Source organism: Larus michahellis, chromosome 12, assembly GCF_964199755.1.
Source record: "Larus michahellis chromosome 12, bLarMic1.1, whole genome shotgun sequence".
Classification (NCBI taxonomy): domain Eukaryota; kingdom Metazoa; phylum Chordata; class Aves; order Charadriiformes; family Laridae; genus Larus; species Larus michahellis.
The window spans coordinates 5,254,880-5,270,703 of record NC_133907.1 but is presented as its reverse complement, the minus strand read 5'-3'; the positions used below and the strand labels follow the sequence as shown (position 1 = coordinate 5,270,703).

The 15,824-nt window shown below is 58.1% G+C and overlaps 2 protein-coding genes across 4 annotated transcripts; one reads left to right on the top strand and one right to left on the bottom strand.

Moving 5' to 3' along the window:
- The first annotated feature begins 106 nt into the window (after positions 1 to 106).
- NRSN2 (neurensin 2) lies at positions 107 to 3,510 on the top strand. 2 transcript variants are annotated; one of them, XM_074605045.1, is made up of 3 exons: positions 107 to 1,134; positions 2,191 to 2,372; positions 2,495 to 3,510. In XM_074605045.1, the coding sequence occupies exons 2-3, from the start codon at positions 2,196 to 2,198 to the stop codon at positions 2,876 to 2,878; spliced, it is 561 nt and encodes a 186-aa protein (XP_074461146.1). In that variant the 5' UTR covers positions 107 to 1,134; positions 2,191 to 2,195; the 3' UTR covers positions 2,879 to 3,510. The 2 variants fall into 2 exon arrangements, with proteins under 2 accessions (XP_074461146.1, XP_074461148.1); XM_074605047.1 differs by having other exon boundaries at positions 831 to 1,134; positions 2,163 to 2,372.
- Positions 3,511 to 4,447: 937 nt separating this feature from the next.
- On the bottom strand, positions 4,448 to 15,630 carry TBC1D20 (TBC1 domain family member 20). 2 transcript variants are annotated; one of them, XM_074605271.1, is made up of 8 exons: positions 15,452 to 15,630; positions 12,818 to 13,003; positions 11,504 to 11,587; positions 9,851 to 10,037; positions 8,946 to 9,047; positions 7,907 to 8,048; positions 7,054 to 7,238; positions 4,448 to 6,908 (listed from the first exon to the last, which is right to left on the bottom strand). In XM_074605271.1, the coding sequence occupies exons 1-8, from the start codon at positions 15,492 to 15,494 to the stop codon at positions 6,653 to 6,655; spliced, it is 1,185 nt and encodes a 394-aa protein (XP_074461372.1). In that variant the 5' UTR covers positions 15,495 to 15,630; the 3' UTR covers positions 4,448 to 6,652. The 2 variants fall into 2 exon arrangements, with proteins under 2 accessions (XP_074461372.1, XP_074461373.1); XM_074605272.1 differs by having other exon boundaries at positions 11,504 to 11,584; positions 15,452 to 15,509.
- Positions 15,631 to 15,824: the final 194 nt, after the last annotated feature.

The following is a 15,824-nucleotide window of genomic DNA, read 5'->3' as shown; positions in this document are numbered from 1 at the left end:
CCGTGGGGCCCCGCACCTGCGTCAGCCCAAGCGGGCTGGATGTCCCCAGCGTGGGGGGGTCTGTGTGTGCACATGCATGTTCAGCGCACGCGTGTGCTCCCTGCACGCATGTGCTGTGCCTCCTCCGTGCACACGCAGCCCCACGGCACTGTCCCCACCACCCGTGGGGGGAAATCAGGCCCGACAGGACCTGGTGGGGGGGAGGCCAGGGCACTAATCCGGCCCCGCAGGAGGGCTTGGAGGGGGGGAAACCACGGGGGGAACGCACTGCTTGCGTCACTCCCCCCCTCCCCCCCGCCCGCAGTTGTTGCCACGGCAACAAGGGGAGCCTGGAGCATCCCTGGGTACCACCGGCCCCTCCCGCTGCACCGGCCCCTGCCCTGAGACCCAGGCAGTGCTGGGGACCGGGCTGTCCCCGGGGGGTGGGGGTGTCCGGGGGGGTGGTAGCCGTGCTGGGTGACACCCCCCCCAGCCCCATGGGAGCACAGGGCTTCACTTGCTCTGGGGCAGCACCCAGCACCGAAGTCCTGAAGCGGGGGCAGAACCCAGCACCGGGGCCCTGGCTGCGGTCTGGAAGCCGTGGGGACAGCGATGTCCCAGCAGGGTGGCACAGCAGCCCCCGGCCGTGGGACCAGGCTCCTGCCCAAGGCTGACGCCTGGCTCGGCCGGGAATGGGGAGCCCCGTGGGTCTGCCATGGTCCCAGCAAACCACCCATCGCCGCTGCCCTCCTGACCTCGCCATGGGCCAGGGCCACACAGAGCCAAGTGCCCGGTGCCCGGTGTCCGGCGCTGCCCACGCAGGCACGTGCACACACCACTGGCCCGGCTCTGAGTCACACGCGGCGGCTGCACGCAGCGTCGCGCCAGCTCCGCAGGCAGCAGCGGCTCCCGGCCTCGCAGCAGGGACCTGCTCTGCCCGCTCCCCTCCACCCCAGCACGGCCCCCCCCTGCCCTCCCCATCCCACGTCCCAGGGAGGAGGACGGTGCCGGGGCTGCGGTGAAGCTGGGGGGCTGGCTGCCCAGCTGTGGACGGTGCCGTGGGATCCCTCCCGGACACGGGGACAGCAGAGGAACAGCTGCTGGTGACGCCGCCAAGTTGGGGAAGGATGTTCTAAGGCCTCTGCCCCCCCAGAGGTAAGTGGGGAGCAGGCAGGGCTGGGAGGCAGGGGTGTGGGCAGGGGTGAGCCTATGGGGGGACACGGCGGGGGGATGCAGGATGAGGGCAGCCCAGGGGGAGCAGAGTGATGGCCACCAGGGGTGCACCGGGGTGGTCCCCAGTGTGATCCTCCTCTCAAACCCCGGCAGCACCAGGCTGTTCCCTCCCTCCCCCCAGCCCCCGGCATGCAAGACAGGATGGAGGGACAAACATGTCCCCAATCCCAACCGATCCCGTGGGCAGTGCATACCCCGGTGAGGCCTCTCCGGTGCAGGGCTTTGTTCAGTGCCAGGGCCGGCACCGAAAGGGTCCTTGTCCCCCCCCCCCGCCTCGCCCTGCTCCAGGCTGACATTTCCACACGCATCCCACCCGCCCCCCCTTGCATCCGCCAGGCTGCGGGGCTGCCCTGGCCAGGGCTGAACAGGCAGTTCCCATGGCAATGCCCCATCCCTGGGCAGGCGGCTGGGAGGGGACACGGTGGCCCGGTCCCTGCAATGTGGTGGCCGTGTCCCAGTGTCCCCACAAGCCAGCGGCCCCGCATCCCTCCCCGCCACCGCCCCTCCTTCCCCATCGCCGGCGATTGGGTGGCTGCGAATGGCCTGATGTCGGGCCTGATCCTGCCAGCATGGCGGCGGGGCCGTGCGGGGGCTGTGCCGGGTCTGGATCCAGCCCAGGACGGGCAGGTCCCTGCGATGCAGGGGTGGGGTGGGGGGGTGGGGGAGTGGGGTGTCTTTTCCTCCATCCCATTTGGATGCACCACCAGGATGAGGGCAGCGACACCCTCGGTCACCCTGAGGATGTGGCCTCAGCCTTGTCACCCTGGCTGGGTTGAGGGGGGGAAGCTCTTGGGGTCCCTCTCGGTGATCCCCAAAGCAGGCATGGAGGGGCGCAGCCAGCACCAGTGCCCCATCCCCTGCCCTGCACCCTGGGGCAGGAGCTGGCTCAGCCCCATGGGCGCTGCAGCTGCAGGAGGGGCTTGCTGTGGGTCTTGTCGCCCTCCCCACAGCCCATCCTGGCCCCCCTGTGCCCCCCAGGCCCGATGCCCGCCCGTCAGCCGGATTGCAGCTGTGGCCGTGGGCCTAGCATGGCGCAGGGGAAGTGGTACGGGGTCCGCTCCTACCTCCACCTCTTCTACGAGGACTGCACTGGGGCGAGCCCTGACGGGGACAGGGATGGGTCCTCACCGCATGGAGCCTGGGCCCCCCTTATCTGGAAGGTAAGAGACTCCAAAACCCCTGCTTCCCCTGGAGATGCACCCTCCCACCTGTGTCCCACCATGGCATTTGGGGGACACAGAGGGGCTGGTGCTGACCTTGAGCCCTGCACCCCTGTCCCCAGGTGAGCCTCTCCACGGGCATGCTGTTCTTGCTTGTGGGGGCCGCGGCACTGGCCACCGGCTCCCTGGTGCCCCCGAAGCTGGAGGGGATCGGGGAGGAGGAATTCATGGTGCTGGACGTGCAGGCGGTGCGGTACAACCACGCGCTGGGGACATGCCGCCTGGTGGGCTTGGCACTGTGCGTGGCAGCCGGGGCACTGGGTGCCATTGGGCTCCTCTCCTGCGCACTGGCCCTGCGCCACCCCCCGGAGGAGGAACAGCAGCTCTCGCCCATCCTGCGTGTCAGCCCCCCACTGCGGCCCCCCGCCGCCTTCACCACGGCGGGGACGGTGGTGCCCTTCGGCATCTCCCACGTTCACGGCGTCCAGCCCCGGTGGGACACTTGAGGCCGGGGAGGTGATGGGTGACGCCTGGCACAGGGCCAAGGGGCCAAGCCATGTCGTACCCTGGGAGCCAGACGGATCACCTGGAGCTGGTTTGGGGCGAGCACTGCGGAGCATCCAGCTCAGCCCCAGCACGGCCACCGTGTCCCACTGTCCCCCACAGCCCCGCTTCCACCACTCAGTAAAGATGCTGAGAGATCCCTTCGCTGGTGGCTCGGTGCCTGTTTCTGTGCCTGTGTCAGAAACCCCAGGAGCGCCAGGTTTTACATCGCCAGCCCCCGCCGCCGGTAGCACCTCATTCAATTCCCTGCCTGGATCCAGCCCAGAGGAAGCACCTGGAAGAGCCCCAGGACAGCCCTTAGCTGGCGAGGCCGAAGCCCCTATGCCACCAGCCCCATGTGCCATCCCCGTGCGCGGTGACCCCGGCCTGTTGGCCACGGTGGACCGGGCTGTATGTCCTGCTGGAGCCGTGCACGGCCTGGCGCTGAGCTATGCCAAGCCGTGCCCAGCCTGCACATGCACCGCGTGCCCGGCTGCACCCACACTGCAGCACCTGGGAGGGACCTGGGTATTTGCACACACCACCATTTCCCTGTTTTTCCTCTTTTGGGGTAAATAAAAGACGTGTGACATTTCCCTGGGGGCTGTTGTCTCTGCAGAATCCCAAGCGGGTCTGGCCATGTCTCTGTGCCAGCAGATGAGGGACTCTGATGGGTGGTGTAACCCCTGGGCTGGCGCTGGACTCACTGTCCAGGCTCCGGGCAGGGCACACGTCCCAGCAGCTGCCGGAGCTGGGCATCGTGTCATCACAAAGCACATACTGCAAGGAACGGCGCAGTGCCAGCTCTCTGGGCTTCCTTTCACTGTAAGACCCCAGCCCTGCCCACCCTCCGCCCCCTGAGCCCCCAGCAGCCCCATACACCCTGCAGGCCTGTGCCTGCGTGTTCCTCCCAAAGGGCTTTGAGCAAATCGCTCCCAGTGAGGAAGCCACAGGAAACTAAAAATAGCCCTGGCCCAAACTGGTAAACACAGCCGCCAGCCCCATGCTGCCAAGCAAAGCCCGTTCCCAGGCCGGGGAAAGCGGCCGCATCAATCCGGCTCAGCAGAGCGTGCCCGGCCACTGGAGGCTGCACGGGGGAAGCGGTGACAGCCAGGCCTCCGCCGATGGGCACCATGCCCTGGCTGGGCCTGTGATCTCCTGCCGTAGCCGAGCACCCGGCCCGGGGTGCAAAAGGGGCCGGGAGGTCAGGCTATTTACAGCCCCGCTCTGCCCACTGTGCTGCTGATGGGGAGGGGGAACGCCATGGAGAACCGACAGCACACGCAAGTCCTGGCGTTTAACCAAAGGCGGGCAGATGGAAGAACAGCAACCGGGGCACGCAAGCGCCGTTTGGCTCCGCTCCTGCTCCTCTTCCCACGGGGCTGCCAGGGATGAGGCCACGCAGGTCAGTGACCACAGAGCCGGCTTGGCTGCTGCAGGGATGTGCCAGTGCCAGGCCATGGCGTGCCACGAGAGCAGATCTGGCATCCCCAGCCCCACGCCACAACCCCTGCCGGCACAGGGGAAGGAAATGTGTTAAGTAACTGTTTATTTTACAGTTATAGGGTTTGTACAAATCTGCATTTACACGGGTATGTATAAGTCTTTGTACAGAGTAACTGAAGCACCCGCAGCAATCGTCTCCTCCCAGGCACTTCCTCCCCCTGGGAACACGCAAGAACTAAAGTGCATCATGGCCAGAGAGTTAGGGGGCCACAGGGGCTTCCCCCAGCAGGGGGCTCCAGCCATCCCCTCCTTCGGGGCAGTGGGGGAGTGTACAGAGCGTTCCAGGACCTCCGGCAGCAGCCACAGGTGACCACATTCACCACAGACTCTCCTGCACCACAAGTTTCTAAAGTGCTAAGTCACCCAGCCTTTCGTCCCACGCTGCTGCTGCCCTGGGGAGGCGCCGAGGGCCCAGAAACCGGTTCTGCCTTTAACCACGCTGGGAGAGGAGACCCCTGAGCAGCCCCCGGTTCTCACCAGCGGCATGGACAGCCCTGGCACACGGCAGCCGCTGGCACCAGTGAGCAGCAGAGGGAAAAGGTCTCACGGCCCTGCCTCTGCGAGAGCAGATTCACACGCTCTGGCTTTCAGCCTGCAGAGGCAAAGGAAACTCCTCTGCTCAGAGCATTATGGAAACATGGGTCAGGCATGACGACTGCCCACATGCCCTCTGGCCTGTCCGGTGGTCAGAAAGGCATGGCTCCTCCAAGATCGAGGGCCCATGGGGCAACCTAAAACCTACCCAGGAGGCGCTTAGGAACTGCCAGGCAGGGGGTTGGGACAGGAGTGGGCTGAACTTTGCAGGGCACGAGTTTTCTTCTCTATCCCAAAATCCATAACTCTTCAACCAACACCTAATTTTCAGGTGTGCAGCCCCTGGGCACGGCACAGATGGCTTTGGGCACAACACAGCAACAGCAGGGGAAGCTGGGTGGGAGCTGTAAGGGACAGGTAAGGGCACTTGCGGGAGGTTTAGCAGCTCAGGGGAGAGGTAGAGGCATATAGTGTCTATTGGCTTTGTCTCAGTGGGACACCGAGTTGTCTAGAAGGATTTGCTGCTTGGCTTGGAGGACAGGGAGCATTAGGACTGGTAATGGGACTGGATGAGAAAATGGGAGCTATGCAGGGGTCGGGGGTGGCCTTTCCAGAAAAATCCCACACTTGCATTACTCCAAGGAATGACACTGAAGCCTGATCAGCTCATGGGGGAGATTTAAGACAGACTTCCTACCGCAATGACTTCTGTCCTGTGCAAACTGTTTCACAAGGTGGAAAAAGCCCTTCTCTGCTTTAGAGCCTGCTTCCGGAGCTGTAGAAGTCTGCAACGCGTGTTTCTGGTGCCACTAACTCTTGAGGTGATGTGATCTGGCACACAACAGCACATACCTCAGGCAGGGCGAGCCACACTCGTCTCTCACCTCACTTACCCAAGATACGATTGTGCTACTGACAGCGAAGGAGACCCAGCAACCAAGAGCTAAGCTCCCTCTGGCAGTCCCGTGGGTCTGCTCCTGTCCCCTGCCCTTCTCCCATGAACAGATCAGGCTGCAAGGATGAGGAAGCAAAAGGAGCCAGGGAGTGTTACATGCTGAAGACAACCTCACGGCAGGGCGCTGGCGGAGGTTTGTGAAAGATCTGGCTCTACCCAGAGGTTGCCCATAGGAAAGGGAAGGGTTGGACCACCGGCGAAGCTGAAAGCAGACGGCAGGGTGTGCTGGCAGCCTGCAGACAGGAGCAGTGCAGAGCCAGAGGGCTCCCCCGCTCCTCAGGAGTGTAACAGCCCCTCGCCCACACACACACACACGCACCCAGGCCAAAACCTGCCGTGACGCTCTCCTCCAGGTGAGGATTTGCCCTCGCTCACACTAATTATCCCTAACAGAGAACACGAGATCGTTTCAGCATAGCCCATGCATGGCTCTCCACTCGTACAGTCACCTGCGCGCAGCCTGGGGAGCCTGACTCGTCCATACCTCCAGTTCCTCACGAGATAGCGGCCTGTTTGCTCACCCCTGCACGGGGAGGAGAGAACAAGGTGAGCGTTGGTGTGGGGAACAATCCTGCTGGGCTGGTTCCTATTAGTCTCTGTCGCAAAGGCCAAAGGCGTCACAGGACGCAGCAAGAATAAAAAATAATCTTCAGAGAGATTGTTTCCAGACATGTCCTTTCATCAAAAATCACCCTTCCCGCCAGGGAAGGACGTGGTGACAGGGAAGGCCCCTCCTCTGGTTTCAGGGAAAAATCTGCAGTTCAAACTTGGGTGCCCACTCCAGCGCACTCTTCACCACGGCCAGGGCAGCTGCTCCCAGCGCGACCGTCAGCCCCATCACCGCCAGCTTGACAAAGCGGTTGGTCCTTGGCTTTGTCAAGATGGATTTTGTCCGCTCCTCCCCTCGGAGCCGCTCCCTGAAGCGCTGCCTCAACACAGTGTCTGGTCTCTGCTGCACTGACACCAACTCAAAGTCCTTAAAAGTGGAAGCCGCAGTTCTGCAAGAGAAGAAACTGGTCAAGGAGTATCCCTGGCTCGCCTTTGGGACCAGTCTCCTGCCAGGGAGGAAGATATTCGCGACAAAACGAGACCTGGCAAGGGGACGTACAGAACACGTGCGCACATGGGCTGCCCTGCACTCACCGTTCAGCCTGCTGCTGTGCTGCCTCCCTGGCAAGTTCGGATGGCGGGAACTGGACAAAAAGGTCCCCAGCTCTGCTGATCAGAGTCTCGTAAGGAAGGTCCTGTGGGATCTGGGACAGGAGGTGGTGGACAGACGCCATGTCGCACTCGCAGTCCAGAACTTCCTGCTCCCGATACAGCACGATCTGCAGAGAGGAGCAAGAGCACTGAGGACAGCTGGGGAAGTGGGGACAACTCCTTGTCACTCACTAGCACTCACTTCAGAGGCAGAAGAGAAAAACATTTCGTTTCTGGCTGAAAGACCTGCCTTTCCTCAAGGGGACACACTGCAGTGGAGCATTCCCTATCTGGGAAGAGAAAAGCCAAACCCTTCCTGAGACTCTGCGGCCACATAAAGCCCCTTCCTGGGTAGTTACGTCTGTCTTCTGAGCAGAGCCTGCCACTGGCAGGTCGGAGACACGGGCAGAACCTCAGCAGGGCTTGACTCCGCAGCTTGCCCTCAAACAAAAGAGATTTGTTGGACCCCCCCCCCCATAGAAGAAAGGGCAGATGGACATGCAGATGTCCCCCGCCAGGCTCCAAGCAAGTGCCCAGCAGTAGGGCCAGCACATGAAAGCAAAAAAAACCCACCAGGTCACACTGCTTCCACAGCACTGAACTGGAACAACCTGCAGATCTGGACACCCTTACGCTGCCCCAAGCAATCCTGGATCCCAGGATCGCTGGCCTTGTGTACAGTGGGGTGCAGCCAAGCCCAGCAGCACTGGGCTTGCCAGCTCCCCTCTGCAGCCCCAAACTACTGCCACCTCGCAATGGTTCAGTTAATCCCCCTACCACTCTGGCCAATACCTACCACAGCAGCAAAATAAATGGGCATCAGTGGATGGCAAGCCAGGAAGAAGTCATATAATCGCACAACGTGCCTGAAGTCAGACAAAACATGCCCGAACCAGGTGATCAGCCAGCTGAGAGCAAAGATGGTTCCCACCTCCGCACTGCACAGAGAGAAAGTGCTGTTAGGTCAGCTGCTGCCAGCAGCTTGGAAACAGCGCTGAAATGCTCCTGGGCGATCCCTGAGACACACCGCCACGCCTGGGAGGGGAGATAGAACTGGCTATTGGCAGAGCATTCAGAGCTCAGTCCAGATCCATGAACCGCACCTCTCCTACAACCCCAAGGCAAAGTACTACTCCTCTCCATCCACTAGGATCCACAACAGAGGTCCAAGTGGTCTGCTTTCAGGAGAACCTGAATGCATGATGTACCACGTCACCGGCACGCGGACCTGAGGACACCTGAAGTCCTGCAGCACATTTAACTTTTCAGATTCCTTTTCAACCGTAAAGGCTTATTAACTTCTGGAAGTTTGCAATCAAGATTGGCATCCGAAGACACCCCGGCCATGAAACCTAACAGACACACTTCCCAGAAAAGGGCTCTGGACTGAACCTTCCCACTTACCTTCCTGATTCCGCTTTATTCTGCCCGTACTACACTTCTGTGTCCCTATTGCACAACCTGGGAATTATCCCCAGAACTGGCAACAAATTACAGCAAGGCAACAGCAGCCACAAAACTGGGCAGGTGAAGCAGTTGCGGCAGCTTTGCATGACACCGACTATAATCCCCCAGCCTTTCCAATATGGGCTGCAGACCACTGGGGTGAAGATGACACCATTTAAAACCCCTCAAGACAGGCAACATAGGTTTGGGTCTGCTCGGAAGCAGAGTCCCGCATGGCTTTGGACTGTCACCGTTAGCTGTGGGCTGTGTTGACTCACTCTGAAAAAGCCACTGTGGTGCTAGGGACATGCTGGTGCAAACGGCCCCATGAACAGTAACATGAGACTGGCAGCGGAGAGCTATGAGGCTCCGAGGGAACATCTGCGTACCTCTGCATGAAGTCATGCACCTCAGGGTTCACCTGGTCTATGATGGGCATCAGATAATTTAAAATGTGCTTGGTATTATCCATCGTTGGGTCCATAAAATCCCTGAGGAAAGATTTAAAAGAAGCTCTGTCAAGCAGTCACGTCAGTGAGCAATCCCTCCAGGGAGGCAACCAGAAGGTAAACAAACATACTTGCAATTAACAGCTTTGCTGACAGGGTGGCTCCCAGCCCCAAGGAATTATCTCTATTTGGGATAGCCCCCTTCCTACTTATTTGGGACACACAGGGCTGATCTGCACAGAAAACCCGGACCCAGACAATCACGCTGCTGTCAGCTGACACTTCTTATTTTGCTGTAGTTCATGAATGAACCGTAAAGCCTTCCCAGCACCCAAAACCTAACTCCCCGCCTGGGAGAGGAGGGGGAATATCTCCAAACCACTCCCCAGCTGAAGGCTTATTCTCACTTCAGTGCACAAACAGGAGAGTCATTTGACTTGGGGCTCAGGACACAGGTGGTACAGACCACGCTGCCCAGGGCTGTGTGAGGCTAAGTGGGAGGCACTGTGCTGAGCCAGCCCCCAGGAGCCACAGAGGCCCTGACAGCAGAGACGGCCAGAGAACCATGAATAATGCACGTGCATCGGCTTTTTCAACTTCAAGAGATGCTACAAATTAACTGACAGCCTTCAATTATCCCTTCCCCAGAGCACAACTCCCTGCAAAGCCACGTGCTATCGTGTGGTCACGCTGCTCTCTCACAGCAGCCCTCTGGGTATGGACACAACAGGCAGCCGACCTTAACCCAAGGCTCTGCCTTCCAGGCTAGCCCCATCTGCACAGGTGTCCCCACAGCCTGAGGACATGCAGGCAGCTTCTCCCTCCCAGCTGAGCCCACTGAGTACCTGAGATGATGTGTGGAGAGCTTTTCCACCAGAGCCGTGGCCAACCTGTCCCCCACCACCAGCAGGAAGGTGACCACGATGTCATGGTAGCCCTGGTAGTAGTGCAGCTGGGGGTTGCGCTTGAGGACGTGGAGGATAATATCGATGAGCTCCTCCTGCAAGCCTTCCCTCTGGTCATCCGGCATCCCTGTGGGGACAGCACCAGGCAGCGGTGGGATGGGCTGTGTCACCTACTGGTGCCTGCAGCAGGAGCGAGCACGGTATGCAAGGAGAGGACCTGTGCATTTACCAACCCGCCTGATCCCAAGGGATGTGGTGCAAAGGGGAGGGAGATAAAACCAGCAGAAAAAAATATCCTAAACCCTAATCCTGTCCCCCAGAACTCTGATGGCCCAGGGGAAGCCGGCCAGTCGTTAGGCTGTTTAATCTTTGGAGCTGCAGTGCCCCTACCTGTGAGGAAGTCACCGTGGAGGAGGGGAGCAGGGTTTACTGAGGTTTGTACAGTGCCGCGAAGAATGAATTGCACTGCACAACCAGCACTGCTAAGGACATTTTAATCATTTTTAATTTCCCAGGGGTTCTAGAAAAAATTAAACAGGACCCCTTTTCACAGAAACTGCGCCAACTGCATCAGACTGTGAGGCCACCATCGCCAAAACTTTGTATCGGTCTCCTGCTAACAACATGTGTTTAGGGACAGGATGTCACCGGAAAAACATTGTTCCTGCCATGCACAGCTGCAGCCAGTTTCTGGCAGTCCTTGTCAACAGATAAAATGCCCAAAGGCCGAGTAGAAAGTCCCAGCAGAGATCCTGCAATGACAAAGTTCTCTTTTTCCCCAGCTTCACTAATGCATCTAAAAATAGGCAGGAGGCTGCCATTCAAGGGCAAAAAAGTCCGTACTAGCAGACCCTTCAGGAATCAGGCTTGCACACAGTATCCACACTCGAAAAAGAATCAGAGTGAATCAACTGTTTACACAAAATAAAAGCAGCAGAACAGATTCTGGCCAGAAATGACGACTGCTCTGCAGAGTTAGATAGCTGCTGGCTTAAACGTTTTATAAATAGCACAAGGCACCAGCCACCCATCAGAACAAAACAACTGCAAAAACATTTTGCTTCTAAAGGTTCAGAGTTCTCTTAGATTTGGTGCACGAACCCGACTTTGCGACAGTTTTACACCAGAATTTGTTCTAACCACTGACAAACCACGCCCCCGAGCTAGACCACAGTCTAAAATAAACTGAAGCAAACGGTGCATTTCTCAAGCGCTCCATCTATCCTAATCTCACCCTGTTCACAACAGGTGAGGATCCCACAGGATCTGGGCCTCTCTGTGCTCGACTGTTCCAGCAGTACCAGCCTGCTGGCAGAGGGACTCAGCAGCGCAGGGGGAAGAGTAGCCTTGGAAGAACCACATCAAAACCCAGCTGTAGCACGGGCAGCTGAAGGAAACTGATAGCTGCAGAATGGCTCCACTGAATGAAGAAGCAGCTGTTAAGCTCACAAGGAAAAAGCTTTCTAGAAGTCAGGCTCTCAGATCAACGGAGCGTCACCTATTGCAACCCCCCGAGTAAGGTCTGAGCCAGGAGGAGCCCCACGGCACAGACCTTCCCCCCTGCAGAGTGGGAAGAGGAGAATCCCCTCTCACCTGGTGGGAAACGGCGCAGGGATCGCCGCACGTCCAGTAACACTTGCTGGTAATCTTTATTGTCCTCTCGCAGCTCCTTTCCTGCTGGGAAAAAGAGGAATATGATTAACACTGAGTAGCACAAAGGTACCGGGAAGAGCTGGGCGAGGGAGCTAGGAGAAACCCTGCTGAAGGCAGAAGGATGAGGCTGCACACAGAGACACACGACTCCGTCGTACGTCCCCTTTTTGTATGTCACACACCAACCCTGTCCCCTCACTTGCACTGCTGCACATTCTGACACTAACAACACTTCTGTGTGAGGAAACAAGACTTATTTCTTTAAACAACATACGTTAAAATGCTTAAACTGACACCACTCCCAGCATTCCCGGAAGCATCTTTGCTCCACAATTTTGCTGGGCAATTGAAAGCATACTCAGCAGCAGTAAGGCATGATACGCTGTGGAGGCCACAAAGAGTAGTTTATTAACTGGAAATAATTCAGAAGAAAACCCCACCCACAGCTAGCTAAGATAGTTAAAACAGAAGAGAAAAGAATTTGCTGGCACACTGTGCTATCTATGTGATCACGTGAAATTAAGTGTTGTCTTCCAGCAGCTCCGATCACCTCACGTAATCCAGCCCTTGACTGACGTTGGGGGATGCACACTTCTGAATGGCCACAGAGTCAGGAACAACAATAAAATCTGTGTGGGGGACAGTGACTGCAAAAGCTACAGGACTTGGAACTTCTGCATTGCTAAGGTTGAAAAACCATGCAGGTATCTCATCAGGAAGGTCATTTTCCCTGCTTCTGCTCTAACTAACCACTGCATATGCTTCACGCAACAAACTGCTTCATCTACACCTGGCAGAGACACCTTGGAAGAATTTCGGCCAAGCCAGGGCTCAGCACAGCCACCTCTCCATGGCAGCAACAAAAATTTTGATACTTTCTGCTGCAGATGAACTTACACATGCCAGCATGCCATTACACTGCTCCGGGCCACACCAACCGCATCCAAAGAGAACTACTTTCCACCACTGTCACTAAAGATAACAACACCCTTGCAGCACAATGGAAGCGTTGTTTTTAGGAAGCCGTGTACTTCCAAATCTGCCATTTACGTACAATACAGCACACGAAGCTACAGCGTTCATGTTACAGCGAGAGTCCCCTTTGCACACGAGCTTGGTGGGAAACACACCCACGTACACAGGGAGAAGGTAGGCCAGAAAGCACGTGATTCAACCTCTGGGATCCTTCCTCTAATGTGCACAGAGATCACTGAGCTGTTCTTCCAAAGCACCCAAGCCCAGGCTGTTCCATACCTGGAAGAGGGGGTAGGTCATCTGTATTAACACTTAGCAGCTTCGGCCACACTTTGCAACGAATCTCATCTGTCAGGAGCCCTCCCTCGCTGATGGCCATCCGCCTGAGCGCAGCCACGTCGATGGGGTCGCTGTTCAGAGCCTGATAAATTTCTGCCACTTTTCTTTTCTTCTTAGAATCAAAGTCTGTAAGAAACCACAAAGAGACAAGATGATAGGCAACGCCAGCACACGGAGGGGCAGCAACTCAGATCAAGAAGGGAAAAATCCACTCAAGCGGTGTCACAAACGCAATGAGGGAGATGACATGGGGCAGTTGGCACATGTCCTGCCACGCATCTCTCCCACCCTGGGAGACAACTGCATCTCCTCCTGACACTGGAGCCACCACCGCTGCCCGAGCAGATCCCTCGTCCTCAGCTCTCATACTCCCCAACAGATCACGGCTCCATTCAGGACCGTGACGGTCGTGCAAAGCCATGCTGCAACTGTTTGCTCTCTGACGCAGCTGCCAGCTCAGGTGTCAAGTGTTTCCTAAGACCAGGACTTCATGTTCCTACCAACTCCCAGCTAGGCAGCGGCTCCTGGATGCAGCCGTCCTCAGGAAAAGTGTGAGCATTTCCACCAACAGCAACAGTCACAACAAAGGACATAATTATACCAGAGTTAACAAATCACGAGCATATCGACTCCTCTCCCAACAAACACAAACTTGCCAGCTATTAGTATATGCACAGGTTAGCCAGTATTAAATAAATACCATTGTTTTATGGAGCACATGAACTTGGGGACAGGTAGGGAAGGGAATAACGCACAAAGAGCACTGTGCTCTGGTTTCAGATGGGTTAATTGCACTTACAGGACATGAGAGCGCTTCCTGGGGAGCCTAGAAGGGACACTATGTCACACTGCATCGTGGTATTTGTCACCACTGCCTCATGCGAGGAAGAAGAGAGGAGGCTGAGAGCCATCTGATATCCCACATCGGAGAAGTTTCCACTAAGGAGGCTTTGCTGAGCAGCCACACGGTTGGAGTGCAAGATGAGGCCACAAACACTGCCTTTACCTAAAGGCATTTCCAACAGATCCAACTACTTTTGGGATCCGAACGGGATTCACTCGATAAGCGACGTGTCCGAATAGGATTTGAGGTGCGAGGAATTAAAAGCATCCTGATGGAGAAACAGCTGTTTCTCAACGCCACGCTCTCCCGGCAGCAACTCGGGGAGCGCGTTTCTCTGCCCACGTGGCACCTCCAGCGTCTCGGCACAGCCCCAGCCCTCTCCCCGCTCCCTGCTGCGCGTGAGAGCCTGGCTGGAAGCACCGCTTTCTGCAGCATCTGAATGGAAGACGGCAGGATGGCAGGCTGCTCACACACAGACGGTAAGTAGGTCAAGGGGTGGGTGCTGTCCCTTCTCAAAGTACCCTTTTGAAACACTTTTTGGATGAAAACAAGCTGTAACAGCTTACAACAGATCTCCGACTCCCCTGTAAACACCAAGTTCCTGGTAATGTTAAAGCTTCTAATGCTCACACGGTGACCACAATTTCCTTTTTTTCCTTTCCCACCCCTTGTGCAAGCAAAGTTATTTGCACATGAACAGAAACCAGCTCCACTCAGCTGGCAGTTCCCTAACCCCTGCGACACACAGACACTGGGCTGTCAAATACCGAAGCCTTGGGAAGGAGGAGACAAAGCCTATGGAAGAAAAAAAACTCCTGTTCACACACAGAGAACTTAAGGAGTAGAATGAAGGAAGCAGCACATATTACAGGCTTCTCTTCTAAGATTTACTGGCAAATACCCCAATATTTACACTGTTCAAATGTACAGTGGACAATAGCTGCAAGTATTACAAGAAAACTCTATTTTCAAAACCAAAAAACATTAACTCGCAGCATCAGTTACACTTTGAAGGGCAGAAACACAAGCTCAGAGCACAGGGGCTTACCAAACCATACTTCAAACCGTACTGTCATGGAAGGTCCACCTGCCTGGCCGCGAGTGGATTTTTATTTACTTCCATGGCTAAAAACAGTGCCTGTAACAGCTCTCACTGACGAGCACCCGAGCACAGCACCCACCCATGTGCGGAGAACGCAGATGATCTCCACGCGCTGAAGGGGGATGACTGCCCGGGCAGGAGTGGGGTCCCACAGAGGGAAGCTGCTCTGCGACCCCAATGGGCAAAACAAGGCGCAGACACCGGGCACCGGCACTTACACAACGCTCGGCAAGGCCGAGCCAGCCCCGGCGCTGCTGCAGAGCGCCCCCCCCCGCCCCCGGTTACTGCCGTGATGTGCGGCCCGGAAAAGCGAAGCCCCGACGGCGCAAGGGCCCGGTCTTGAATCAGGCAGGGGCCAAACGGCAGCCCGGTCTGTGCCCGCGGCCTGGCGGGGCACAGACGAGGGACGGTGCCACAGCGGCGGGGGGGTGGGCCCGAACCCTCCGCTCGGGCCCCGGGGACCCCCCGAGACCCCCCAGGACGGCCCCCGGCGGGGCGGCTCCGAGCACAGCGCCGAGCCCCGCCCCGCCGCTAGGGGGCGCCGCCGCGCCCGCAGGGGGCGCTCCAGCTTCCACCCGCCTCACAGGAATCGGTTCCCCCCGCCCTCCAGGCCCGGCCCAGCCCGTACCGTGGCCGCCGACACCGTTGCGCGGCGGGCTCCGCCGGGCCATGTTCCCAAGCGCTGCGGCGCATACCGGGCCGGAGACCGGACCGGACAGGGCCGGGCCGGGCTGGGGCTCCGCGCTCCCCGCGCCCTCCGGTCCCGTCCCGCCCCCGCCCGCTCCCCCCGCCCCTCCGCTGGCGCGCGGGCGGGACGTCACGGCGCCTCAAGGCGCAGGCGCAGCGCCACGGGCGCGGGCCACGTGGGCAGAAGGGGCGGGGCGCGGTTGCGCGTGCGCAGAGGGCAGCGCGCGGCACGTGGCCGCCCCTCCGCCCTGGGAACTTCGTTTTAAGTTTCTTTTTTTACTAAAAAACGTCCCTCCGCGCGCAGGTTTTCGCGT

Excerpts from the sequence above, each read along its gene's own strand:
- NRSN2 (XM_074605045.1), top strand. The coding sequence starts at position 2,196 with ATGCCCGCCCGTCAGCCGGATTGCAGCTGTGGCCGTGGGCCTAGCATG. Across the intron at positions 2,373-2,494 it reads GGGCCCCCCTTATCTGGAAG|GTGAGCCTCTCCACGGGCAT; the intron begins GTAAGAGACTCC and ends CCCTGTCCCCAG.
- TBC1D20 (XM_074605271.1), bottom strand. The coding sequence starts at position 15,494 with ATGGCCCGGCGGAGCCCGCCGCGCAACGGTGTCGGCGGCCACG. Across the intron at positions 11,588-12,817 it reads TGACCTACCCCCTCTTCCAG|CAGGAAAGGAGCTGCGAGAG; the intron begins GTATGGAACAGC and ends TCTTTTTCCCAG. Across the intron at positions 9,048-9,850 it reads CTCTCCACACATCATCTCAG|GGATTTTATGGACCCAACGA; the intron begins GTACTCAGTGGG and ends ATCTTTCCTCAG.